The following is a 27,586-nucleotide window of genomic DNA, read 5'->3' as shown; positions in this document are numbered from 1 at the left end:
AATACATGGATTCGGTTCAACTAGAGAATCTATAATCGACTGGTGGACCTTCAGTTGGGAATCGTCAATATGTAGAGAGAATGTGGCCATGCAAGTTGTACTCTTGGCGTAAAGAGCGCGTTGCTCAAGGGCGAGTTATTTTGGCAGATGGGCCCCAAATGATTCATGGCAAACCTCTTCGGGAAGAGTTTTACAAGATTGCCATTGATATCATTATCAAAGGAGACGCCAAATTGCCCAAGCCAGAAGGATATCATTCGACTTTAGGCAAAGTTGGAATTGGCTCATTTGTTGCATGGCATTATTGCTTTATTGAGTTCACTGATTAGGGACAATAGTCTAACACTTTTTTGGACAATTTACCTTTTTGGACTGTATGTTTTGATTGTATTTGTGGACCATGTCCCAAGTACGTCTTGTATAGTTTGATTAGTTGTTTCTACAGACTGGACATGATAGATGTAATGCAGGTTTTGGAGAAATAGGAGAGCAAACTTGGAAGATCTAGGCAGGTGAGTTTCTGTGGGAACTATGGCTCCTTCAGTTGGTTTTTAATATTGTTCTGGCATTCTAGCACTGCTCAGTGAATTTGCAGCGCTGCTTAGCTCTGCTACCAAACTTGTGTGGCATAAGATTCCTTTTAGATACATTATCAAGTTAGCTTTTATCTTGTTTATTTCATGCAGTATTGGGACTGAGCTTACACTACGTGTCCCGCATTAGCTGATAGATGGTGTGTTTATGCTCCACAGGTATCCATATGGTCATGAGGAACTTGCTGTTTGTGAGGACATTGATCAGGTAATTTTCTGTAGAAATTGCATGAAATTTTGAGAGGATGTTGAGATCTTATCATGGTTCCATGATATCTGTTTATTCTAGAGGAATTTCAATCTTTGCTGAAATCATCTGCAAATTGTTGTGGTCTTGTATCAAGCTAGAACAGAGAGGTCTTTTACTCGCTATTGCATTTATGCACATTCTGTTAGTTGTCAATATGTTGTTAATTTGCTTTAAAGGCAGAGAAGTTCAAGATACACTTTTGGATGCATCCACAACTTGTTACCAGTTTCCATTGAATAGATGAAGTTGTAATGCTCAAAGTTTTTTTTTTTTTGGTTGTTTAATGTAGGTGCTTGACAAACATGGAGTGACTCTTTCATGCAAATGTTCTGCAACAGAAGATGGTGGAAAACTTGAGCTTCGTAAGGCAAGTATTATGCCTTCCTCTAAATCAATTTTGACTGTCTATTTTCATGCTATTGATAGGAAGCTTAGGATCACTTGAACAACATTTTTTGTATTAGCTGAGGAAAAGTTGAATTTTCAAATTTTGATGTTGTCTGAAATGTGGGATATATTACAGGAGAAAAATATGATGCCTGAATTCTGAACTTTGGCATGCATGCGCTGGCCCTGTTGTGTCTTTGCCAGCTGTTGGAAGCTGTGTGGTTTATTTCCCACAAGGTCATAGCGAGTATTTCATGTATTGGATTGTGGGTAAGAATTACTGCCATGCATGTATTTCATGTTCAATTCGTCAATTCTTCACCCTCAACAGTCTTCTGTTTTCTTACCTTTGTGGTTAAAAAATATATTTTTGTGGTTTTTAGATGAGGTTTTAGGACTTGGTGACCAAGCAGGATGAGATGCTTAAGCAAGTTTCTTTCCCTTCTTCACGCTACTGTCTAGGAAACTCTTAAGAGTTTTGCCACATTGGAGAGCTACAATAGAATCATATTATGAGAAGATCCTGTAAGTTTCAACATTTCTTGATGTGTATTGGACTATTGATGTGCTTAACTTGTAAAGAGTGGGATCAATGATTTATGCTACTTTTCTAGATCTAACTTTTTAGATTTTTGAGAAAAAAATGGTTTTTCTTTGTTTGTTTGTTTCTGTGTAATACTAATAACAATTCAAGGGGATTGCAGATTATGGCAATAGTGGATTTCTCTCTTCCACAGGACGGGGGGGAAAAAGGTTAATCTCTTTGATTGCTTTGGCTTTGAGCTTGGATGAAAGCTTCTTTGAGCAAGTGGGTGCACCCATGGGATTTGTCCGTCTTCTACACTATCCAGGTCTGCTAGCATATTCAGACAACAAAAATATATTAACTGTCTTGTGAATTGCTGAATCTTATGCAATGTCAAAGAATTGGCAGTCTGTGTATAATCATTTTTACAAGAAGACGCTAATAGGTTGGTGATAGGGTTGCATCAGATATTTTGGTTTTGGTATTCTACATCTGTCGGGAAAAGGATAAGGTACCTCATGCCAACGGGTAAGTGCGTTCATATATAAGTTAGTTATCTAAATTAAATTTATAATTTTTAAATCTCAACCTCGTGTGTACATATATTTTTTTCTTCTATGCAATGATAAAACATCCACAAATTGTAAGGAAAATTTCCATTGACTTTTCTATAGATGCCGATCAGGTCAGATCCACATTGTTTCATGGAGGTTAGATAAGCATGAATGTGGGTATAAGTTAGCCCATCTACACCACCTTCCTAGCTAGTGGGCGTGAGATCCAAGATGTTGATCAGGTGGCATACAGTGTAGAGATATCTGGCATAAAAATCAGGCTTATGTACAATTATCATGTGGACCATCCTTATTTTGAGTCAGGGAACTTAGAAGATCAGACAATTGATGAACGTCTTGGATCTTGCACCCATATGCCATGCTGACAGACGCTCCACAAGGCTGTCTTAATCATACTAATTAACTCAATAAAAATTCATGCATTTCCATGATGATAGGCTTGGGGATTCAACTACTTTTGTTAATTCAGACCATTTATAAAATCCATAAAATGTAATGCATTATGAGATATACAATGAACAGATAAATCCTATGGCTGGGATTACCTTTGACCGATGTTATTTATCTTCAATTTCAATTTCTTTTGTGTAAAACAGGCACAACAGCACTTTGATGAGTTTGATACTAACTACGAAGAAGTGGAGGTTGTTGATGAGTTTGACAGCAACTTTTATGAAGATGAGTATTTTTACATTTTTTTATTCCTTCATTCAAATGAATGTGTAACAACTACAATTACTGCTTGTGATTCAAACACAATCTCAATCCACATGTTTCTCAATTCATTTGTTTGATGAAGGATACATTTGGGGAGCTTCAAAGGATTCAATCTACATGAAAACACTTTTGGGGTTGGAACTGGTGCTCCTGCCTGTTTGGCTGCTGTTCTTTATTATTATTATTATTATTTTTTTTTTTTTTTTTAAGGCACGAAAATTTCATTCCTCTCAGAAATTTACAGACATACAGGAGGGTCCCAACAAAAAGGGCGGACCACTCCCATCATATAGCTCTATCTGCACAAGAACCAACAAAAAAAAAGAAAAGAAAAGAGAACGAACACGCTCCCATCTCCCACAAGCAGGAGCAGCAAAAAGCTCCTCTTACTCGCTTCTAATGGCCCCAATGCCGGCATTATCCAAAGCAAGAGTACCCCGCACTTTCTTCGGAAGATCGGGGCGAGAGCCAAACATTCTATTAGGGCATCCATCGCTGGCAATTCATTGCCAAGGCGTCTGCTACCGAGTTGCCTTCACTCAGAACGTGGCAGAAGGAGAGGTTGATGGTCCAACGAAGATGTTGGATCACTCCCAGCTTGTACCAGATGTTCCAGGTGCTGAGTGCGTGCAGGTCCTCAACCGCTTTAGCAATGGACATCGAGTCGGTTTCCACAAGAATGTTGGAGAGCCCAAGCTTGGAACATAGCATAATGTCGTCTAACATGACTTGGGCCTCTGCAATTCTTGAGTACTTGGCAGCAGAGGTTTTGGAGCTGGCTGGGAATGCTGCTAGAGACAATAAGAAATCCTGCATCATTCCAAGGCATGTTCTTTTGGTTGTGAGAAATGATGAGGAGCTTGGGAAATTGCTAGCTGGTGTGACAATTTCAAGTGGTGTTTTGCCAAACATAAAACTCTATTCTCTTGCCTAAGAAGTCTAAGAAAGAGAAGTCTGAGGAAGCTTCAAAATCTCCAAAAAAGGATTGATTGGGTTGGGATTAATGCTTTCTTATGCATTTTGCTGATGTCAGATGTTGTTTGTTGGTTTTGGTGTTGAATGGTCTTTGCTGCTTTCGTTTCTTTTTTGATATTTTGTAAATAGTGTAATTTTACTAGCAAAAGAATGTAATAGATGTTATCATCAGATCTCCATTAATGAAGTTTTTCTAGGTTTTTATTTTAAAAAAGCAATAAGGGTTTAAAATTGTTCCTAAAATTTCGTTTCGAACATTTGACGGTTGGCAACATTAAAAAGGGTTAAGAACCGTTCCTAAAATCTGACCGTTAACACTAGAACGGTTTAAAACCGTTCCTAACATTCTGTCCCTAAATTAGAAACGGTTCCCAAAACGGTTCCAAACCGTTCTTAATTTTTTGCGACGCCTCATTTAGGAACGGTTTTAAACCGTTCCTGAAGCAGTTAGGAACGGTGCTAAACTTTTCCTAAATGACGATTTTGGTATAGTGTCTATGTGCACACGTGTGGGGCACATGGCATGAACTTATATTAAGGAAATAAATTTTTAAAAGAGCAGCAAGTTAATTACATGCATGTTATGTCAAACATGTATGTCAACCAGAAAGTGGTTGGTTTGGTGAGTAGACTCTAGAGAGTCCTTGTGGAATAACCTTATGTTGTGTGTGATTGCTCGAAGTCATGAATTCCATCCAAGTTTCTCAAGCAATTGGAGTTGGTCAAGTTGCGAGCCTAAGATCTAGGCTAGTCATTGTTTGGATTTGAACTTCATTATTTGGATTTGAATATTATTTGGATTTGAATTTCATCATTTGCATCATTACATTCTCTTCAATTCCCTTACTTTTTAGGCTCTCTCTATATGTATGTTGTGTGAGTTCTTATCATTCCATAAACTTGAGACAACCTAGTTATTTTTCTTTTCTTTAGTTTTTCTTGAATACAGGTTGTGGGGTAGAGTGTTTGAGGTAGGATATAAACTCATGCCTATCATAAATGAACTGGAAGGAAGTCCAAAAAGAAATCAACAAAAATTCAACATAGTCAAGATACCATGTTAGGTGAGGCAGCTTGATCCAAACTTTTGTGGCTCCCAAAGAAGTTTTTAGTGGTAGGAGTTCAATCCCTACTACCTGGTCCACCTAAGATCTTGGAAATACCTCAGTTTTAGGACCATGTCCTAGAATGAATAGGCAAATTGGATGGATGGCACATATATCGAGGTGGGCCCCACAGTTAGGGCCTTTGGGGCCCACCATGACGCATGTGTTTTATCCACACCGTCCATCCATTCTAATAATCTATTTTAGAGCACAAGCTCACAACGGAGGCAGATCGAAGGCTTGACTAGACCACACCATAGGAAGTAGTGGTGACAATGATGCCCACCGTTGAAACCTTCATATGGCCCATCGTGATGTTGATTTGCCATCCAACTTGTTCATAAGGTTAGACAGACTTAGATGAAGGGAAAAAATAAATATCAGCTTGATTCAACAATTTTGTGGCCCATAAGAGGTTTTCAACTATAGTAGCTCCATCCCCACCATTTCCTACGGTGTGGTCCACTCAAGGTTTAGATCTGCTTCATTTATAGGCATAGGACTTTTAATTTTGATTCCTTAGCAACTGAGGCAAAAAAGAGGACTTTTAGCCTTAGTTACTAAGCAACCGAGGCAAAATAGCGGTGAAATAGCGAGCATTTAGCATTGGTTCTATAGCATCTGAGGTGAGAGAGCCTACTTTTACCCTCAGTTCCCTCGCAACCGATGCAAAAAAATCAAAATATTAGACTCAGCAGCTGAGGTTAGAAGGCACCTTTAGCTTCAGTTTTTTGAACTGAGGCTAAAAAACCGTGGCTAAAGGCCCATTTTCTCGTAGTAGATACCCTTACCTCACCTAACCAGAAGTCGATTGGGTCTTACTCCTGCCTCACCATAATCCGTCCAAGCAGGTTGGGCTATGTGGAGCCCACCATGATGTATGTATTTTATCCACCCCATCTATCTATTTTTCCAGATCATTTTAAGCTATGAATTAAAAAATGAGGCAGATCCAAAACTCAAGGGGACCGCCCAGTGGGAATTGAATGACCACATTTAAAAACTTCTTGGGAGCTACGGAAGTTTTGGATGAAGTTGATATTTGTGTTTTCTCTTCATCCACATCTATATGACCTCATGAATTGGTTGGATGGCAAATAAACATCATGGTGGCCCCTAGGAAGGTTTCAACATTGGGTGTCATTATCACTGCTGCTTGTGGTGCAGTCCACTTGAACTTTGGATCTGCCTCAAATTTTGGACCATATAGGTGGGGATTGAGTACTACCCTCACCAGTACCTAGCTAGGGACGGATGGTCCTGCCCAAGATGATGTATGTGTTTTATCGGTACCTTCATCCATTTTGAAAAATCGTTTTAGATAATGAGCCCAAAAATGAGACAGATTGAATGCTCCAGCGGACCACACCACAGAGATAGTGGGGACTGAATGCCTACAACTACAAACCCCCTAGGGGCCACATAAATTTTGGATTAAGCTGAGATTTATTTTTTCCCTTCATCTAAGCTTGACCTTATGATCAGGTTGGATGCAAATAAACATCACAGTGGGCCGTAGGAAGGTTTCAACGATGGGGCCATTGTCACCATTCCTTCCTAGTGTGCTCCACTCAAGCTTTTAATCTACTGCCCTTTTAGGCTCATGTCCTAAAGTGATCTTTCAAAATATATGAACAACTTAGATAAAATACATGCATCATAGTGGGTACCCTAGATCCCTTGATAGGACCGTCCATCTCTAGCTGTCCCGATGGAGTAGTACCAAGTCTGCCCCCAATCATACCCTAAAATGATTTGGAAAATTGATGGACCATGTGGATAAAACCCATACATCACGGTGGGTGCCATAGAGCCCTGCTTGGAATGATTATAGTCCAGGCATCCCCTTGGTCCAATTAATTGAACTTCTGACACCACCAAAATTGTTAATTTGAGACGGTTTGAATTTGGTTTAGAAATGGCTTGAGACCGTTCCTATTTGAAACGGTTTTAAACCATTCTAAACTATGGGCTGCACAAAAGGTTTTAACTATTAGCATTGTTGTTCCCACTGTTTTGTTGGTGTATCCCACCTTAATTTCAGATATTCCTGATTTTTAAAATCCTACCCTATTGCTATCTTTAAGAACAGATGGGCAAAGTCGATTTGTCACGGTCATTTGTGGACCCCACACAATCCCGTGCATAGGAATGTCTATGCTTGCACCCGTCCTTCTCTCTTTTCATTATCTCTCTCTCTCTCTCTCTCTCTCTCTCTCGATCTCCATCTCCCTCTCTGGCTCTCGATCTGCATATCCTACAATCGTCAGAACACTACCTTTGGCAACATCTCCATCTAAACCCGTCTTTGACAAACCGACCCTTTTTCGTTCCTGATTCCTGCATTCCTCTGTGAAAAACACTAAATCCGACCCTTGTGTGTCCACCATTGCTATCATTCAAGCACATTACCGTCGCCAATACATTGCATCTTTGGTTATCAACAACAATAGAACATCACTGAGCTCGCACCTGTTGGCAATCTTAGGAGGTGATGTTACCCAATCTATTTTATTTGGATTATAATTGCATACTTAACAGATTACGATTGCTTTTGAACGTGTGTGGCCCACTTGAGGTTTCAATGGCGGTCGTTTAATCCTTGTTGTTTTCTCTAAGGGGTCATTTAGATGCTTACAAAGTCCTTAAGTCGTAAAGGGATTACCAGTAATATATTATAGGAGCTGCTTGGATGCATGTAATTGCCTATAAAGGCTTTACATGCTATGAACAAATTACAGCTGTTGTTGCACAAATTTAATCAATCCTATTCCACCTCTTGTGAGCCGCTGGCTACCTATAATTTAAAGGATAACAAGGAGATACCGGGGCGCCGGTTGTGGCCGGGGACCCTCCGATGCTTGGGTCAGGCATATGGACTTACAGTAGGTGTAGTAGAATCGAGATAGTTGTGTGTATCTTTCCTTTGAAGAATATGATGTATTTATAGGTGCTTTTGGGCGACTTTAGTATCCGAAAGTAGATCTATAAGATACACTAGAGTTAGATTATGTTCTCAAGTATTTCTCTAATTATGTTTCTATTGGTGTGATCCTCAGCTAGGGTCTCGTTGGGCAGTCTCACTCTTATACGGTGTGAGATTCTCTCCGAATGTTGTTATTTCGAGCTTGAGGTTGATATCTGTGGTCGAGGTTAGTATCCGACCTTGAGGTCGTCATTCAAGGTCGAGGTTAAGGTTGAGGTCGGTACTTGTAGTCGAGATCTGTAGGTTTGTTGATGAGTTTTATTTCCGAATTGATTTAACTTTTTCAGTTCAGTCATTGAGTCTTCTTGCTCAGCTCATCTTCTCTAGCATTTTGCTAGTTCAGAGAGTCTGTTCCAATTGCCTTTTCACCATGTGTCCCAGACATCATTTCATCTCGATTTTACTCATAATAGTTGCTCCCTACTTTCAAGCTCTATGTTCATAAGCTTGGTAAGTAAGCAGATTTGAACTGGTGTATGGGTTGGGTTCAGGCAGGATGTATCGGGTTCGGTCTTGGGCTTAGACTATACAAACACCAACCTAATAAAACTTGGGTCGAGCTCAGGTTAAGGTACCCAACTCGGACCCGATCGATATATAAGTTACTTATAAACTATAATTGAGTGCGGATCGTCTGCATTGAAGGCACAAGACATTCCAATGCAATCAGGTTTCATTGGTCCATGCCATTTTTGATGACTCAAGCTAACAAGATACGCCGGATTTCTCTCTCCCAAATAGATTGGGTGCTACACAATACAACTTTTAAGGAATAGTTGTCCTATATTTTAGCTTCTTTTTTTTTTTTTTTTTTTGTTAGCTTGTTAGTACACACCCATGTCAATACACACACTCCACGTTAGCCACCCCCCCTAGGGATCGATACCAAGACTTCAAGTGTTGAAACGCGGTCTCGCCACTCAGTCTACTAGTTGAGCTATGGATCTGGGTGTGTCCTATATTTTAACTTGTTTGTTAAGAAAAAAAATGAAATTCTTTACTATAAATAACTACTATATAATTAATAAAATTATAGGTACAAAAAAAAATAAAAAAAAAATTATAGGTACGAAAAATAAAAAATAAGTCGCATATTGAAAATATAATAAACTAACTTAATAATGAAAATATACAGGTCTTGGATTTTATTTATTTATTTTTTTGCACGCGCACACACCCCCCACACACTCACGCCTTAGTGGAATTTCACCACCTATGGGCACTTGAACCCTTGGTTGGGCGTTGAAACTCATGAGAGTCTGGGCTTAAATCCTTAAATGATAGGAAAAATGGACAACCGGTGTGGATAAGCCCCATACATGATAGTGGCCACTCAAAGCTCCTGTCTGTTCCTAGAGGGAGACGGGCCGGGTAAGGGGCAATCGGTGTTCTTGCCCTACCTTGAAGTGCCACTTGCTGACTACTGGAGCCAGTTATGCGGCTGCGACTCAATCGTAGGGCCTACTTGGATGCATGCATTGTATATCCACGCTGTCTATGTGTTTGGTGAGTTTATTTCAGTGCTTGGTCCCAAAAATGAAGTAGATGCAAATTTCAGGTGGACCACACCACAAAAAAATAATAATAATAAATAAATAAAATATGTAGTTGTTAAATGCCCACCATTAAAAACTTCCTAAGGTCCATCAGGTCCAATAGACTTGTGAAAAGAATATATATATATATATATATATATATATATATATATATATATATATATATCATCCAAAACTTTGGTAGCCCACAAAGGTTTTTAATGGTTAATAACCACTGTTTTCTGTGGTGTACTACACTTTAAATTTGTGTATACTTGGTTCTTGGGACCAACCTCTAAAATAAACGCCCAAAGAAGATGGGCCGTGTGGATATACAATGTATACATCGAGGTGGGTCCTGACCGTCACACCCACCTCCTGGAAACGGATGGGCTACTCCCCCGCCACCAGCCCGGTGGCTGATGGTCGGTGCTCCGTGGACCCACCATGATGTATGTGTTTCATCCATCCGTTCATCTATTTTTACAGATCATTTTAGAGGTTGATTCCAAAAAACGAGAGGGTTATAAATTTCAGGTGTACCACACCACAGGAAAACAATAGTGATTGGATATCCACCATTAAAATCCTCCTAAGGCACATTGTACTGTTTATTTGACATCCAATATGTTGATTAGGTCACACAGGCCCAGATGAATGAAAAAAACAAAGATCAACTTGATTCAAAACTTTTATGGCCCCAAAAAGTTTTTAATGGTTGACACTCATTAAACACTATTTCCTGTCATGTGGTCGGCTTGAGATTGGGATATACCTCATTTTTTGTCTTATATAATAAAATGATCAGAAAAAATAGATGGACGGCACAGATGAAAAGCATACATCATGGTGGGACCCACATAGCACTATCCATGAGCTTTGTGAGTTTATTTTAGGGCCTGGTCCCAAAAATGAAGTAGAAGCAAATTTAAGGTGGACCCAAAAAAAAACGTACTTGTTCAATGCCCACCATTGAAAACTTCCTAAGGTCCATCAGGTCCACTAGACTTGATGGCCCACAAAAGAAAAAAAAAACATATATCATCCAAAACTTTGATAGCCCACAAAGGTTTTTAATGGTTAATAACCAATGTTTCCTGTGGTGTACTACACCTTAAATTTGTATATGCTTCATTTTTGGGACCGACGTCTAAAATAAACTTACAGAGAAGATGGACCGTGAGGATATACAATGTATAGATCGAGGTGGGTCATAGGTCAGCGTCACACCCACCTGAGGAAGCGGATTAGTACTCCCCTGCCACCAGCCCGCTGGCTGATGGTCGGTGCTCTGTGGGCCCTGTTATGATGTATGTGTTTCATCCATCCGTTCATCCATTTTTACATATAATTTTAGGGCTTGATTCCAAAAATGAGAGGGATATAAGTTTCAAATGTACCACACCACAGGAAAACAATAGTGATTGGATATCCACCATTAAAATCCTCCTAAGGCACACTGTACTATTTATTTGACATCCAATATGTTTATTAGGTCATAAAGGCCCAAATGAATGGAAAAAACATAGATCATCTTAATCCAAAACTTTTATAGCCTCCAAAAGGTTTTCAATGGTCGACACTCATTCAACACTATTTCCTATAATTTGGCCCACTTGAGGTTGGGATATATTTCATTTTTTTTTGGTTTTATATCATAAAATGATCCGAAAAAATATACGGAACGAATGGATGAAACTCATGAATCATGGTGAGGCCACGTAGCACCGACCACCAGCCATTTGCTCATGGCAGGGGATCCGTTTCCCATCGTTGGTTCCCGGTCTCGGTAAAATCGCCCTCGGTCCGTGCAAGCCTACCATAGCTAATCAATAACACGTCCTGACCAAATTTAGGTGGGGCCACCTTGATGTTCATGAGAAATTCATTCTGTCCATCCGTTTTTTGAAATCATTCTGGAATATAAAGAGAAAAATGACCCGGATTCAATGCTCAAGTGGGCCCAAAATGTGAGGATTGAAACACGCCTCACCGACTAGGCAATACCCCTGCCTCACCTAACGGGAAGCCAATTGAGTCTTTCCCGCATCACCATATGAATTTTATCCACCTTGTCTATCTATTTTGCCAAATCATTTTAAGCTATGAATTAAAAAATGTGGCAGATCCAGGACTCGAGTGGACCCCACGGTGGGAATTGAATGGCTATATTTAAAAACTTCTTGAGAGCTGCATAAGTTTGGAGTCAAGCTTGTATTTGTGTTTTCTCTTCATCCACATCTATATGACCTCATGAATTGGTTGGATGGCAAATAAACATTATGATGGACTCTGGGAAGGTTTCAACGTTGGGCGTTGCTCTACCTCAACTTCTTGGATCATAGAGGTGGGGATTGAGTACTACCTACACCAAGACCTAGCTAGAGACGGATGGTCATGCCCCACCATGATGTATGTGTTTTATCCTCGCTCTCCAATCATTTTGAAAAATTATTTTAGATAATGAACCCAAAAATGAGACATCGAATGCTCAAGCAGACCACACCATGGAAACATTTGGGATTGAATGCCTACTCCAGAAAACCTCTTAGGGGCTACAGAAATTTTGGATTAATCTGATATTTATTTTTTCCCTTCATCTATGCATGACCTTATGATCAGGTTGGATGCAAATAAACATCACGGTGGGCCATAGGAAGGTTTTACGATGGGACCATTGTCACCATTCCTTCCTAGTGTGGTCTACTCAAGCTTTTAATCTGCTGCATTTTTGGGCTCATGTCCTAAAATGATCTTTCAAAATAGATGAACAGCTTAGATAAAATACATACATCACATTGGGCACCCTAGATCCCCGGATAGGATCTTCCATCTCTAGGTAAGTCCTGATGGGAGTAGTACCAAGTCTGCCTCTAATTGTTGACGTTTCTATTCCCAATGTTTTGTTAGTGTGTCCCACCTTAATTTTGGATCTTCCTGATTTTTAGAATCCTATCCTATTGTTGTCTTTAAAAACAGATGGACGGAGTGGATTTGTCACTATCATTTATGTAGACCCCACACAGCCCCGGGCACAGTAATATGTCTATGCATGCGCTCGTCCTCATCTCTCTCTTGTTGTGCCCAAACCTTCCAAACCCTAATCTCTCACCCTCTCCCTCTCTTCGGGCATAGAAATATGTTACCCAATCTATTTTGTTTGGATTATAATTGCATACTCAACAAATCGCGATTGCTTTTGATCATGTGTGGCCCCACTTGAGGTTTCAGTGGAGGTCGTTTAATCCTTGTTGTTTTCTGTAAGGGGTCGTTTAGATACTTACAGAGTCCTTAAGTTGAAAAGGCTTTACATGCTATGAACAAATTACAGCTATTGTTGCTTAAATTTGATCGATCTTGTTCCACCTTTTAACTCTTGTGAGCCACTGGGTACCTGTAATCTAAAGAAAAAAAGGAGACACTAGGGCCGCGGTTGTGGTCGGAGACCCTCCGATGCATGGGTTAGGTGTATGGATTTACAGTAGATGTAGTAGAATTGAGATAATTGTGTGTGCATTCCCCTTAAAGAAAGTGATGTATTTATAAGTGCTCTTAGGCAACTTTCGTATATCCGAGAGTCAATCTATAAGATACGCTGGAGGGGCTCGTATTGGAGTCAGATTATGTTCTCAAGTATTTCTCCAATTATGTCTCCATTGGTGTGAATCTTGGCTAGGATCTTGCTGGGCAGTCCCGCTCCTATACGGTGCAAGATTCTATCCGGATGTTGATATTCCAAGCTTGAGGTTGACAGTCGAGGTCAAGGTCAGCATCTGACATTGAGGTCATCATTCAAGGTCAAGGTCATTGTCCGAGGTTAAGGTCATTGTTCGAGGTTAAGGTCGAGGTCGATACTTGTAGTCAAGATCTATAAGTCTGTTGATAAGTTTTATTTCCGAACCGGTTTAACTTTTTCAGTTTGGTCATTGAGTCTTCTTGCTTAGCTAATCTTCTCTAGCCTTTTGGTAGTTTAGAGAGTCTGTTTTGATTACCTTTTCGTCATGTGTCTCATACATCATGTCATCTTGATTTTGTACATAAAAGTTGCCCCCTACTTTCGAGTTATATGTTCATGAGCTTGGGAAGAAAGTAGACTTGAACTAATGTATGGGTTGGGCTTGGGTAGGATGTATCGGGTTCGGTCTCGGACTTGGGCTATACAAACACCAGCCCGATAAAACTTAGGTCAGGCTCAAGTTAAGGGACCCAACTTGAACCCGATCAATATATAAGTTACTTATAAATTATAACTGAGTGCAGATCGTCTGTCTTAAAGGCATGTGAAATTCTAGTGCCATCGGGTTTCATTGGTCCACACCATTTCCGATGACTCAAGCTAATAAGATAGGCCAAATTTCTCTCCCAAATAGATTGCGTGCTACATAATACGACTTTTAAGGAAATAGTTGTCCTATATTTTAACTCGTTTTTTTAGAAAAATAAAGTTCTTTACTATAAATAATTCCATTTATAATTAATAAAAGTATAGATACAAAAATAAGACGTGTATTGAAAATATAATAGACTAATGTAATAACGAAAATATTAGCATGCATCAACCTGACTAACACAACCAAGACCACTTAAGCTAGGCTTGGGTTGAGAATTCCTAACCCAAGGTTGGGTTAGGGTTGAGGTATAGGAACCTTGGGTTGGGATAGGGTTGAGCATCAGCCCGACCCAACCCGCCCAACTTTCAGCCCTAATCCAACCTATTAATAGAGTTACATGGACGAAGGTAAAACACAAATATCAGCTTCATCCAAAAGTTACGTGGCCTTCGGGAAGTTTCCAACCTTAAGAGTTTAATCCCCATTGTATAGTCCACATCTGTCCTGGATCTACTTCAATTTTGAGCTTATGTCCTAAAATGATATGAAAAAATGGATGAACATGTGTGAATAAGACCCATACATCACAGTGGCCACTCAAAGCTCCTGCTCTGTTTTTTTAGGCGGACCACACCACAAAAAACAGTAATTGTTGAATGCCGACCATTAAAAACTTCCTAAGGTCCATCACGTCCAATAGACTTTGGATGAAAAGAGAAAAAATAAATATTAGCTTGATCCAAAACTAATGTGGCCCACAAAGGTTTTTAATAGTTAATAACCACTGTTTCTGTGGTGAGCAAAACCTTAAACTTGGATATGCTTCATTCCTGTGACCTAACTCTAAAATAAACTCCCAAAGAAGATAGACCGTGTGGATATTCAATGCATTACATCACCTAACAACCTTGTTGGTCAAGGGACGGGGATCTTTTACTGGAAGTTTCTGCGCAAGGTTTCTGTGTAGGCCCACTTAAATGTTTGTAAGAAATACAACCCCTCTATCCGTTTTTAAAGCTCATTTTCTGAAGTAAAACAAAAAATGAGGAGGATCCAAAACTCAAGTGAGCCACACGGGAGGAAAGTGAAGATTTAGTGACCATCGTTGAAACATTTATATGACAAAAAAGTTTTGTAATAGTCTTTTCACTTTATCTGAGTGAAAATGACCTTATCAACGGTTTAGATGGCATATAAACAGCAAGGTGGAGCTTAGGAAGGTTTCAATTCCTTTCCCCGCTGTTTCATCTCCTACGGCCCACGGATCCTTTTGGTATCATGTCTTAAAATGAGGTCGAAACACGGATTGAACTGATTTGATTTCTCACACACGTCGCAGTAGGCCCCACCCAGAATTCTTGCGTAAGAACTTACTACGAAAGGCTTTCACAGGAGATCCTCGTCGGGCAGACCGCGTCTCAATGCCGCGTGGGTCCCGTCGGGCTTAGGTCTCACGCAATGGCGTACCAACCTAACTTCGTCGCATGTACACGTTGCATTATAGCAGATAAACATTACGGTAGGTTTTAGGGAGTTTTTAATATTAATCACTGTTTGAATGATGTGGTCCACTTGAAATTTAAATCTATTTCATTTTTGGGACTAAAATGAGGTGGAGAAAGTGATGGACGGCGTCGATACAATGCACGCATCAACGTGGGCCACACGGTTAGGGCAACGCCCATGGGTAACACCTGATGCGCTCCCCCGTACCTGTCCACTTGCCATTGGATATCTCTTCAGTCATATCACAGAGGCATCTTTGAGGGGGCGTGGATTGCTTCCTACCCCTGCCCGTACGGATTACCGTCCGGGCAGGACTCTGTGGAGCCCACCTTGATGTAAGTGTTTTATCCATGCCGTTCATCTCTTTTATCAGATCATTTTAAGTGTGATTCTAAAAATAAATCAGGTCCATAGCTCCAGTGGACCACACCAAAGGAAGCTGCAGTTATAATGACACCCACCATTGAAACCTTTCTAAGGGACAAAGTAATGTTTTTTTACCATCCAACCTATTCATAAGGTCATGTAGACGTGGATGAAGTGAAAAAATAAAATATCATCTTGATCAGAAACTTCTCCGGCTCCCAAGAAGTTTTTAACGGTGGACGTTCAATCCCCAATTTGTGGTCCACTTAAGCTCTGTACCTCCATATTTTTTGGCTCACAGTTGTAATGATCTGAGAAAAACTATTAACGGTGTGGATAAAACACTTAGATCACGTTGGGCCCCACATATCCATGCCCGCAGGGGTAGGACGCAATCCGCGTCCTCTTTGACCCGTGACCTTATCACTTTTTACTGGTTGTTCTCACGTGGGAGTACACCGTCGGCATGTTCATGATAGTCAGAACTGTGATATTTAGATAATCCAATCGTTCAATCTGAACCGATCACTACATCAGGAACATATTTTTAACCGTTAAGATTAAAATTAACAATGAGAGGATGATTTAAGCATTCCAGAAGTTTTCCTTCTCTTACATAGATGTTTGTTTTCTAAGCAGTGGATGGAATGGGTAGAACTGCCCAAAGAAGTTCTTTGAAACAGTAGATGGTCCGTGATAATCTCTAACAAAATGATGGCTCAGATTGTTGATTGGACTTATTTCTGTACAAACAATCTCAACCGCTCATTTTTTAAGGGAATGGTTGAATGCCTTGATTTTCCGATTTTAGCTTGATAACCGAAAGCATGCCTTTAAGAGCTAATAGCTAGGCTGATCGATTGAATTATGCAAGTGGCTCGACCGTTGGTTTTAAAATGGGCCCATGGTTTGCTACTCTGATGGTTGGTAACAGCTAATCCACTTCCGTTAAGTCACGATGTGGGTGGACCATGACTCAAAACTCTTTTCGATATTGTTCACACGCAACCTCCACCTTTGATCATTTCTATGCTACTTTTCTTAACCATCTGAAACATCTAGACCTGACCGTTCTTTTTCCTCTACTTTTCTTCTTTACATTTGCAGCTTTTACGGCTTTTTCACTCTCTCTCAACAATTTTTTTTCTCCATCCACTCTCTAGATAAATGTACAGGACTTGAGACTCAATAGCTGTAAGAAGCTAAAAAAAACTACATAGAGGGATGAGGAAAAAACAGAAACCCATCGGTATATTGGGTCCAACTTTGCTCTATCCCAAATTTTCATGGCTTAACTTGAGCTCGATTCGAACCGGGACCAAGTCTGGGTCATTTGACTTGATCCGATCTGGTACATTATTGGCCTAATCCGATTCGAGTCCTACTCGGTCAGGGAAATTGAGTCGGATCGAATTGGGTACAGTTTAGATCGATCCTGATGTTTTTTTTTTTTATATATAGAAAATTTAAAAAAATAAAAAAATTCAGACCTGCGCAATCTCCTCAAATCCTTTTAAAAAGAACCGATCTCAAACTGCAGACCTGTGCATTTTTCGTGCAAATGAAACATTTCCCAGGAGCTACAGACCAAATCGAGCAGAGGCTGAGATTTGAAAGTGGCTGCAACAACATCAATGCCATCTGATTCAACGAACGAGATCTGGTTCAAGATCTCTCCAGCACAGAGGTTCCGTAGAATTTTAAGAGGGAGAGATATTGGATACAGGGAGTGAGAGAGGAGAGAGAGGAGTGATCAAGTTGATCGATGAATAAGATGAACGGTGATGATGAGTGGGTCGGGCTGCTAAGTGGCCAGATCGAGATGGGTGCGGAGCTTGTTCGGGTAGAGAAAGAGAAAGAAAAGATTAGGGATTTGGAGTTCGGATGAGGGTAGCTGCTGTCGGGTAGGTAAAAAGTTTTTTAAAAAAAAAACTACTTTCGATCTGAATTGACCGCTAATCCGAACTTGATCCGATGTATGGTTGAATCGGATAGAGCCACAGTTCGGTTTCTGCCCAACTCTACCGCCGACAGTCCTCAAGCTCAAGTTGTATGAATGGTTCAAAGAGATTACATGGGCCTCAAAATGATGTATTTATTTATTTATTTATTTTTTGTTAGCTTGTTAGTGGAAACGGATTGGTTACTCCCCCTACCACCATCCTGTGGCAGGTGGTCGGTGCTCTGTGGGCCCCAACATGATGTATACATTTCATCCATTCCGTTCATCCATTTTTAAAGATCATTTTAGTTCTTGATCCCAAAAATGAGAAAGATATAAATCTCGGGTGGACCACACCACATGAAAAACAATAGTTATTGGATATCCACCATTAAAATCCTCCTAAGGCCTACTTTATTGTTTATCTGACATCCAATCTGTTGATTAGGTCATATGGCCCAAATGAAGGGGAAAAAACAAAAATCAAATTGATCCAAAACTTTTATGGCCCCCAAAATGTTATTAATGGCCGATGCTCATTCAACACTGTTTCCTGTGATGTGGTCCACTTGAGATGGAGACATACTTCATCTTTGGTCTCATATCTTAAAATGATATTTAAAAAGACATCATGATGGGCCTCACAGAGCACCTACCACCAACCATTGGGTGTCAGGGAGTAGCTAATCCATTTCCATTGTTAGTACATCCCCACTATCAGTCAGTTCACACTTAACTGTTAGCCACCCCATTAGGGATCCAAAGGTATCATTCACTCGGTCTACCACTTGAGCTATGGATCAGGGGGTGTAAAATGATGTATTTATTATATCCATGTTGTTCATCCCATCTGTTCGTAAGGTCACAAAGACCTGGTTGAAGAAGAAAAACAAATATCATGTTGATCCAAAGGCTTTTGTGACCCCCAAAAGGGTTTCAATGGTAGACATTCAATCCTCCATTGCTTTGTGCAGTGTGGTCCAATTAATCTTTATATATATCTTATTTTTTGGCTGAAGCATTAAGACTAGCTCCTCAAATGGATGAACGGTTTGGATATAACATTATAGCTCATGATGAGACCCACGGAACTTGCTAACGTCAATACAGCTATACCTGTGATGTGTGGTACACCAGCCAATCTGCTTCCCACCTGATGCTTTCCCGTGCCGGTTCACTTGCCATTGGAAGTTCGCATCTTTGACGCGGGCGCGGATTAGCTACTGACAGGTTAAGTAGCCAGACTGGCTACTAAAGTGACGTCACCAAGTTTCATGGGCCCCGCTATGATGCGTGTTCTGTATCCACACCTTCCATCCATTTGGAGAGATTATTTTTGGGCAATATACAAATAATGAGTTAAATACAAAGCTCCATTGGACCCAGCACAGAAAATAGTGGGACAGTGACTCCCACCGTTAAAAACTTCTGAAGGCCACGATAGTTTTACATTAAGCTGATGTTTGTCTTTTCCCTTGTTTCATGTATTTTTTAACTTTTCAGCAGCAGGCTGGATTTCAAATAAATATTATGGTGGGCCTTGGGATAATTTCAACTGTGGAAATCACTCTCTCAACTGTTTCCTATGGTGGGTCCACTATAGATTTTTACCTGCCTCATTTTTTGAATTATGCCTAAAATGATATCTCACAATGGATAGACGGTGTGGATACAACATATACGTCGCGGTGGGTCTTTAAAACTTGATTACGTCACTTCAGTAGCTGATTCGTAAATCAACTTGTCAGTATCTAATCCGCGTCCCTTTCACGCGTGGTAGCACCCAGCGCCCCGTCTGACGCGTGACTTTATCACTTTTACCGGTTGTTCTCGCATGGGATTACACCGCGGCATGTTCATGATAGTCAGTACTGTGATATTTAGATATTCCAATCGTTCAATCTGAACCGATCACTACATCTGAAACATAGTTTTTAATGGTTACAGTTAAAATTAACAGTGAGAGTATGATTTAAGCATTTCATAAGTTTTCTTTCTCTTATATGGCTGTTTGTTTCCTAAGCAGTGGATAGAGCGGTCAGGATTGCCTGATAAAAGAAGTTCTTTAAAACAATAAGCTATCCATGATGGTATCTATCAAAAGGATAGCTCAGATTGCTGTTGATTGAACTTATTTCTTTGCAAACAATCTCAACCGCCCATTTTTTAAGGGATTGGTTGGATGCCTTGAATTTCTAACAGCTTGGTTCTAACATGGGGGGCCATGGTTTGCTACTATGATGGTTGGTCTGTTTAGTCAGGGTGCTGATTAGGTGTTACAAAGCTTAGTGGATGTTGCCTTTGCCTGAAGGCCTACCTTGATGATATGTTATATATCTACTCTTTTTATTCGTTTTTCCAGCCCATTATATAACCATGTGACAAAAGTTAAGCACATCCACATAATAAATGGACCACACCACAAGTAACAATGATGATTGAACGCTCACCATTAAAAATTTCCCAAGGCATACTGTAAGCAGATCCAACATGTTTATTTGCCATCCATCCCGTTGATAAAATCAACCGGAATTGGATAGAGGGAAAATGCAAATATTAGCTTGATTAAATGAGCTGGGCGGTGTGGATATGAAATATATTCATCAAGGTGGGCCCCACACGGTAAGGGTAATGACGACTAAGCTGTTAACTGGGTAATCAGCTAATCAGCTTCCGTTTAGCTGTTAACATGCACTTTTAACCATTTCTATGCTATTATTCTTGTCTACATTTGCAGCTTTCATTGCTTTTACACGCTCTCTCTCTGTATTCTTTGCTTACTCTCTCCTCTCTCTTCCCCGATTCATGAAAGTCCTTACCCTTGCATATTTCTAAGCCTTACAGAGCTCTCTCACACATCAAACTCCTCCCTTCTTAACATCCATACATACCTAAAGCATAAAGAAAGGAAAAAAAAAAAAAGCATGGCTTATCCGCTGGTCTCGAACGTAGCAGAGAAGTTGAATAACCTCATCCAAGATGAGGTAACTTTGTTGGTGGATGTCCCCGACGAGATCAAAAAGCTTTCCCGTACGTTCACCTTAATCCAAGCTGTGCTTAAAGATGCTGAAACTCGGCAATCGAAGGACGAAGCTGTGAAGATCTGGTTGCAGAATGTCAAAGATGTGGCCTATGATGTAGATGACATACTAGATGAATGGATGATAGAAGCTCTCAAATCACAAGCACCCTTTGAAGGTATTGGGTCATCTTTCAGCAAGAAGAAGGTAAGAAGCTTCCTCTCTTCTGTTACTAACTTCAATCATCTCAAGTTACGGCACAAAATTGGGAGTAGGATAAAGGAAGTGAGGGGTAGATTACATGATATCGCTGAAGAGAAGAATCAATTGGGTCTTAGAGCAGATAGTGGGAAGGGTGAGAGAGTGGATTGTGAATTGAGGCGGGGTGAGAACAGAGAGCGAGAGACAAGCTCCCTAGTCAACCCACCGTCAGTGATAGGCAGAGAAGATGAAAAAAATAAAGTCCTAAGCTTGCTGCTGCAGGAGGTAACTGAGGTGCCCTTTGTTATTTCTATCGTTGGAATGGGGGGTTTGGGCAAGACCACTCTTGCTCAGCTCATCTACAACGATGAGAAAGTGAAGGGGCATTTTGACATGAAAATGTGGGTTTGTGTTTCTGAAGATTTTAATGTGAAACAAATTACGAAATCAATCATAAAATCTGCAGATGGGTCTAATTGTGATCATCTAGACCTGGACCCTTTGCAACATCTCCTCAGTGGTATGTTGCAAGCAAAGCGATTCTTGCTGGTGCTTGATGACGTTTGGAACAAAGACAGCGAGAAATGGGAGAAGCTGAGACTTCCCTTCCAAGCTGGTGCACCCGGGAGTCGAATCATTGTAACCACTCGTATTGAAGATGTTGCAGGCATCATGGGAAGCACTGATCACATGCACAAACTGGCACTTTTATCCGACAACGATTGCTGGTTATTGTTCAGAAGTAAAGCGCTGGAGCATCGGAGTGCAAAAGAGTGTTCTAAGCTTGAAGAGATTGGAAGGCAAATCATAAAGAAATGCGGAGGGGTGCCCCTTGCTGCAAAGACAATAGGGAGTGTCATGCACTCGAGAAGGACTAGAAGCCAGTGGGAGCTTGTCTTGCGAAGCGAGATGTGGAACTCAGGTGATGTCTTCGAAGGCATTTTACCAGCTTTGTTACTAAGCTACTATGATTTGCCTCCAGCTTTGAAGCAGTGCTTTGCATATTTCTCTATCTTTCCTAAAGATTGGAGGATATGGAAGGATATGATAGTCAAGTTATGGGTGGCACAAGGTTTCGTCTGCTCCATTATTAATGGAAGTGGAGACATGGAGGAAATTGGCGAATTGTATTTTGATGATTTGCTAAGGCGCTCGCTGCTCCAAGATGCAAAAATCAATAGTGATGGCAGCATAGAATATTGCAAGATGCATGATTTAGTTCATGATCTAGCACAATATGTTGCAGGAAGTGATTGTTCAGTGGTGGAGATTAGCAAGGAAGCCTTGTTAAACCTAAATAATGTCCGGCATTCTTTTATAGTTGGCAATGACGAAGCTGGTGATGAAGCTCATAAATTGGCTTCCATTTCAGCCACCTTGCATGAGGCCCAAAAGTTGCGGACGTTGCTACTACAACACTCAAGAATCTCCAAGGTGCCAGGTAAGTTATTTCATCATTTGAGACGCCTTAGAGCATTGGACTTGAGTCGCACTGACATCAAGAAATTGCCTGAGACAGTAGGACAGTTGAAACACTTGAGATATCTTGATTTATCTCACACAGGCATAGAGGAGTTGCCAGAGGAATTGAGTAATTGCATCAATTTACAGACCTTGATACTCAATTATTGTCATAAGCTAAGCAAACTGCCTAGAGGGATGAGGAAAATGATTAGCCTGAGACATCTAGAATTTAAAGGTTCAGATTATCCGAGGTACTTACCAGAGGGTATAGGGAGACTAACTGACCTTCGCACATTAACAAAATTCATTGTGGGGGTTGACAACCAAGGATGTAAATGTGAAGAACTGAAACACCTCAATCATCTTCAAGGAAGTCTTCCAATTGCCGGCTTGCAAAATGTCAGGAGCAGGGACGAAGCGATCAAGGCAGAACTGCATAAGAAGCAGTACCTTCATGCTCTTATCTTTTTGTACTCCTACATAGATGATGAGCCGTTGGATGATAAGGTAAAGAGGATGGAGGATGTTCTCGAAAGCCTCCAGCCTCACACAAACTTGAAAGAGTTGAACATACAGTATTACAAAGGTTCCAAGCTTCCCAAGTGGATGGGGGATCCGATTTTCTCCAATCTAGTCAAGATTGAACTCCGGGATTGTCTCAAGTGTAAACAACTTCCAGGTCTTGGGAAACTACCGTCCCTTAAATTCCTTTTTATTAAGGGAATGGTAGAGGTGAAAAAAGTGGGTGGTGAGTTTAGTGGGGATGATCAAAATGATGGAAGTGGTGGTGGTGTCTCATTCCCCAAGCTGGAGACCCTCTGTTTCAATAAAATGCCAAATTGGGAGGAGTGGGAATTGAGAGGTGGAAATGGAGAGGTTATGCCATCACTCCTTGAATTAAGGATATATGACTGCCGAAAGCTGAAGGCGTTGCACTGCAACCTTCTACCTCTCCTCCGGAGGTTGATTTTTAAAAGTATTAAGATGTTATCAGGAGGGCCCTTACCTGTGCTCCCCAACCTTAACGATTTGAGGATTGATGGAATTCATGAGCTGACGTCACTACCTGGTGATTGGTTGGGACAACTAAGAGCCCTCCAAACTCTGGAGATCTCCAATTGGCCACGGTTGGAGTCTCTACCAGAGGAGTTGGGACAACTCAAAGCCCTCCAAACTCTGAAGATCTATGATTGTCCACAGTTGAAGTCTCTACCAGAGGAGTTGGGACAACTCAAAGCCCTCCAAACTCTGCAGATCTCCTATTGTTCACAGTTGGAGTCTCTACCAGAGGAGTTGGGACAACTCAAAGCCCTCAAAAATCTGCAGATCAGTAATTGTCCACAGTTGGAGTATCTACCCAAGGAATTGGGACAACTCAAAGCCCTCCAAATTCTTCTGATCTATTATTGTCCACTCTTAAAAGAGCGCTACCAAGATGGAGGAGAAGATCATCACAAGATTGCCCACATCAACCATATCAGAATTATTTGATTAGAATGATCCACTCCAATACGAGGAGAGGAGGTGGAGAGGAAATCAACAACAGCTTTTCATTTGAGTTTGTTTCAAGGAATTGTGTACTTTTTATTTATTTATTTTCATTTTCCTTTTTTTTTTTTAATGGATTTACTTTTAATACATGTCAATTAATCTATATGGCAGCCTTTTAACTTATGCCAGGTGTTGTTGTTTGTTGTTTTGGAGGTCAGGTTCTTTGCCCCCCTCCAACTTATGTAACTTTTCCTTTTATTAATAAAGCTTGCAGTGGTACTGTCCACCTTCACACGCACACTAAAAACAAAACAAAAAATAATAATAATAATAATAAAGATAATGTGACGAAGACTGTATAGTTGCCTTTTCTAAAAAAATCAGTTATATAAGAGCATGAGATGGACCACATGTATATTGGATGGTTAGTTTATCTTACCCGTTCATTTACTTCGATGTGTCAAAGCTGGTGCCAAAAAATGTGCCTAAGCTTGAACGCACTCAGCATTCACCATCACATTGAATACTTAAATTTAGTAAAAGATTTTTGAATTTAAAGATCATATATAGCTGTTGATTTTCTTATATTCTTCAATGTTGATTTTCTGAGGCATTTAAATTGTATATAGGTCCCACTTGATTGTTCTTTTTATACTAGTATACATCCAAACTTTTATTTTAATGGATTTAAGAGTTATCTTTTAATAATCTGAGCCATTTGCATGATGTGCCTCCCTTAAAAGGGCAAAAACTATCTTACATTAGAACCTTTCAATCTTTTGATCTTTTGCTTCTATTCGTTTATAATAATCGAAAATAAAATCAGGCTTATTCACTCAACAGATAAACCATGCACATGATTTAGAGCCTTAGGGGTCGTTTGGCACCATGGATTTGGGAGGATTTGAGGGGATTTCATATCCCCTATTTGTTTGACACCATAAAGTAATTGGGGATTTTAAATCCCCTCAAAGAGAGGGTTTGAAATCCAAGGTTGAAGCTAGGATTACATCTGAAATCCTCCCATGAGTCACATGTGTAACATGTGTGTCACTAGACTACTAATCTTTTTGGCACGCGCACCACTTATGATAACTTAAAAAGTCATATTATCAAGTACATCACTAAAATTACTTTAATAGAATGATCTGCGCAGTCCAAACATTGTCCATGTAAATTAATGGTTAAAATTCGTTGGTTAGTCGCTCGGATGTCAAGTTATGCTTGTGACCCATCCGAGACTTGGAATTTCATCATTTTCGGCCAAATTATCTATTTCAACAGGCTTATTACAAGCACCGTGTCAAACATTACATACAAACACTAATTAGGGATATAAAAATATCAGTAATTAAATTCAAACCCCTATATATAAATATACTATGCATAACTACTTTTGGATTATGAGGGATTTTGAATCCAGGGTGCGAAATGCAACAAGAAGATTTCAAATCCACGGTGCCATACAAGGCTTTAGGTGTTCACTATAGCAGGATTTAGAGTCTTATGTGTTCACTATAACATGCCTGTGTGCATGAAAGTATTATTTTTTGAATATTAAGATTTTACCATGGGCCCATGATTTATATGGTAGTTTCGTTTTGTTTGTTTTAACTTCCAAACATCCCCTGTTCAATATGCGTAGATGCACTTGTAATGTGTGCATTTATAAATGAATAGACATGTGTTCGTGAATCCAATAAGTCGGGATTGGGTACTACCCTCACCAGGACCTAGCTAGGGACGGATGGTCCTGCCCACCATAATGTATGTCTTTTATCCACACCCTCCAACCATTTTGAAAAAACTTTTTAGATAATGAGTCCAAAAATGAGGCACATTGAATGCTCAAGCCAACCACACACTGAAAACCTCTTAAGGGCCACATAAATTTTGGATTAAGCTGATATTTAATTTTTCCCTTCATCTACATATGACCTTATGATCAGGTTGGATGCAAATAAACATCATAGTGGGTGGGCCCTACGAAGGTTTCAACGATGGGGGCCATTGTCACCATTCCTTCCTGTGGTGTGATCCACTCAAGCTTTTAATCTGCCACCTTTTTTAGCTCATATCCTAAAATGATCTTTCAAAATAGATAGATAGCTTGGATAAAATATATACATCACAGTGGACACCCTAGATCCCCTGATAGGACCATCCATATCTAGTTAGGTCTAGGGGTGTACATTGAGTCGAACCGAGTCGAGCTAGCCTTAGCTCGGTCCTTGAGACTGACTGGCCAGCTCAGCTCGGTTTGGTCAGCAGTTCGGACCAGTTCGAGCCAAGATCGAGCTGAGTTTGCCTATGTAGCATTTCCATAAACACCTGGACTGCACCTTCAAAATCCCACTGTATGGGAAATAGCAGCATGGTTTTTCAATATATTTTATCAAATACCTTCTAAGCAACATAAAAACCAATAAAAAAGGGTATTTATTTCATGTACATACCTTCCTTGCCACCGGCCAGACTTCGTTGAGTCATTTCATCGAAACACTTGGTGAGTAGCATCAATATCAAAGTAACTAAGTCACCAAACTGGTTTGATCCGAGTCGAGTCGAGCTGGGCCAGCTCGAACTCAAAAAGGGGCTCGAACTCAGCTTCGAACGAGTCAAATTGAACCTTTTCAAGTCGAGACGAGCGAGCTAACCGAGCTAGCTCGGTTGGTGTACACCCCTACTCCCAAGAGGACCTACGCTAGGTCTTCTTGGGAGTTGTATCAAATCTGCCCCCATTTCTACCCTAAAATGATTTGGAAAATGGACGAAGCGGATAAAACCTATACATCACAGTGCGTGCCTTGGAGCCATGCTTAGGAACCATTATCATCCAAGCATCCCCTTGGTTCCAATTAATTGAACTTCCGCGGCTAATTTATGTTAGTAAATGGGAAAGAGAGGATAGGTTGCAGGGTAGGGTGGGTCTTACCATGGTGTTTATATAAAATCCACCCAACCACCAAGTTTGTCACTCCATTATTGAAAAAAGTCTCTAGGGCGATGTTTACCCTCCAAACTGTTTCCCTTCATATGAATAATGGATGGTGCTGATGTTTGGATCTCAGGCCTAAGTCTTGGTGTAGTATCTAATGATTAGAATGGATTTTACATAATTATCATAGTTGGGCCCAAAAATATCAAGGGTGGAGGTCTCTCTCTCAACTATTTCCCGAGGTGTGCCCATCCAGTCAGCCCAGTTTTCTGGCCATGGGCCAAATGTATAATTACATATCTAATGGTTTGGTCAGAGTGGATCTTATATGAACATTAAGGTAGGCCTTTTAAAAATAAAGGATGGGCATCCAAGGAGAGTTATTTTATAGCCGTTCATCTTGTGGGAGGAGTTATTTCATACTTTTTTGAAAAAGGGGTAGATGCTTGGGTGGGCTCCATGTTGGTGTTGCCATAAAATCACATCATCCATTAAGTGTGTTACACTAAGTTAGGTCCATGCCCTAAATATCAGCCCCATTCATAGTTCAAGTGGACCACACGATTGGAAATAATATATAGGACAAGGCTCACCCTCCAAATTATTTCTTTGGTGTGGCCCACATGATCAATCAAATATATGCATCATTTTTGGGCCCAATACCCATATCAGTGTTC

General features: G+C 40.3%; 1 protein-coding gene across 1 annotated transcript in view; it reads left to right on the top strand.

Annotated features, from left to right (window-relative positions):
* LOC131251898 (uncharacterized) overlaps positions 1-24,266 on the top strand; it is a 41,536-nt gene extending 17,270 nt beyond the window's left edge. Inside the window, exons 5-13 of the mRNA XM_058252893.1 lie at positions 753-801; positions 1,133-1,210; positions 2,928-3,013; positions 3,131-3,204; positions 3,293-3,664; positions 3,810-3,926; positions 13,327-13,415; positions 15,374-15,429; positions 20,533-24,266. Of these exons, the coding sequence (XP_058108876.1) occupies positions 753-801; positions 1,133-1,210; positions 2,928-3,013; positions 3,131-3,204; positions 3,293-3,664; positions 3,810-3,926; positions 13,327-13,415; positions 15,374-15,429; positions 20,533-23,971 (4,360 nt within the window). The 3' untranslated portion in view covers positions 23,972-24,266. The remainder of the gene's footprint in view (positions 1-752; positions 802-1,132; positions 1,211-2,927; positions 3,014-3,130; positions 3,205-3,292; positions 3,665-3,809; positions 3,927-13,326; positions 13,416-15,373; positions 15,430-20,532) is intronic.
* The last annotated feature ends 3,320 nt before the right edge of the window (positions 24,267-27,586 follow it).

The sequence above is a fragment of the Magnolia sinica genome, chromosome 7 (assembly GCF_029962835.1).
Source record: "Magnolia sinica isolate HGM2019 chromosome 7, MsV1, whole genome shotgun sequence".
Lineage (NCBI taxonomy): Eukaryota > Viridiplantae > Streptophyta > Magnoliopsida > Magnoliales > Magnoliaceae > Magnolia > Magnolia sinica.
Note: the sequence above shows the minus strand (reverse complement) of the source record. Positions and strands in the feature narration are given on the sequence as shown.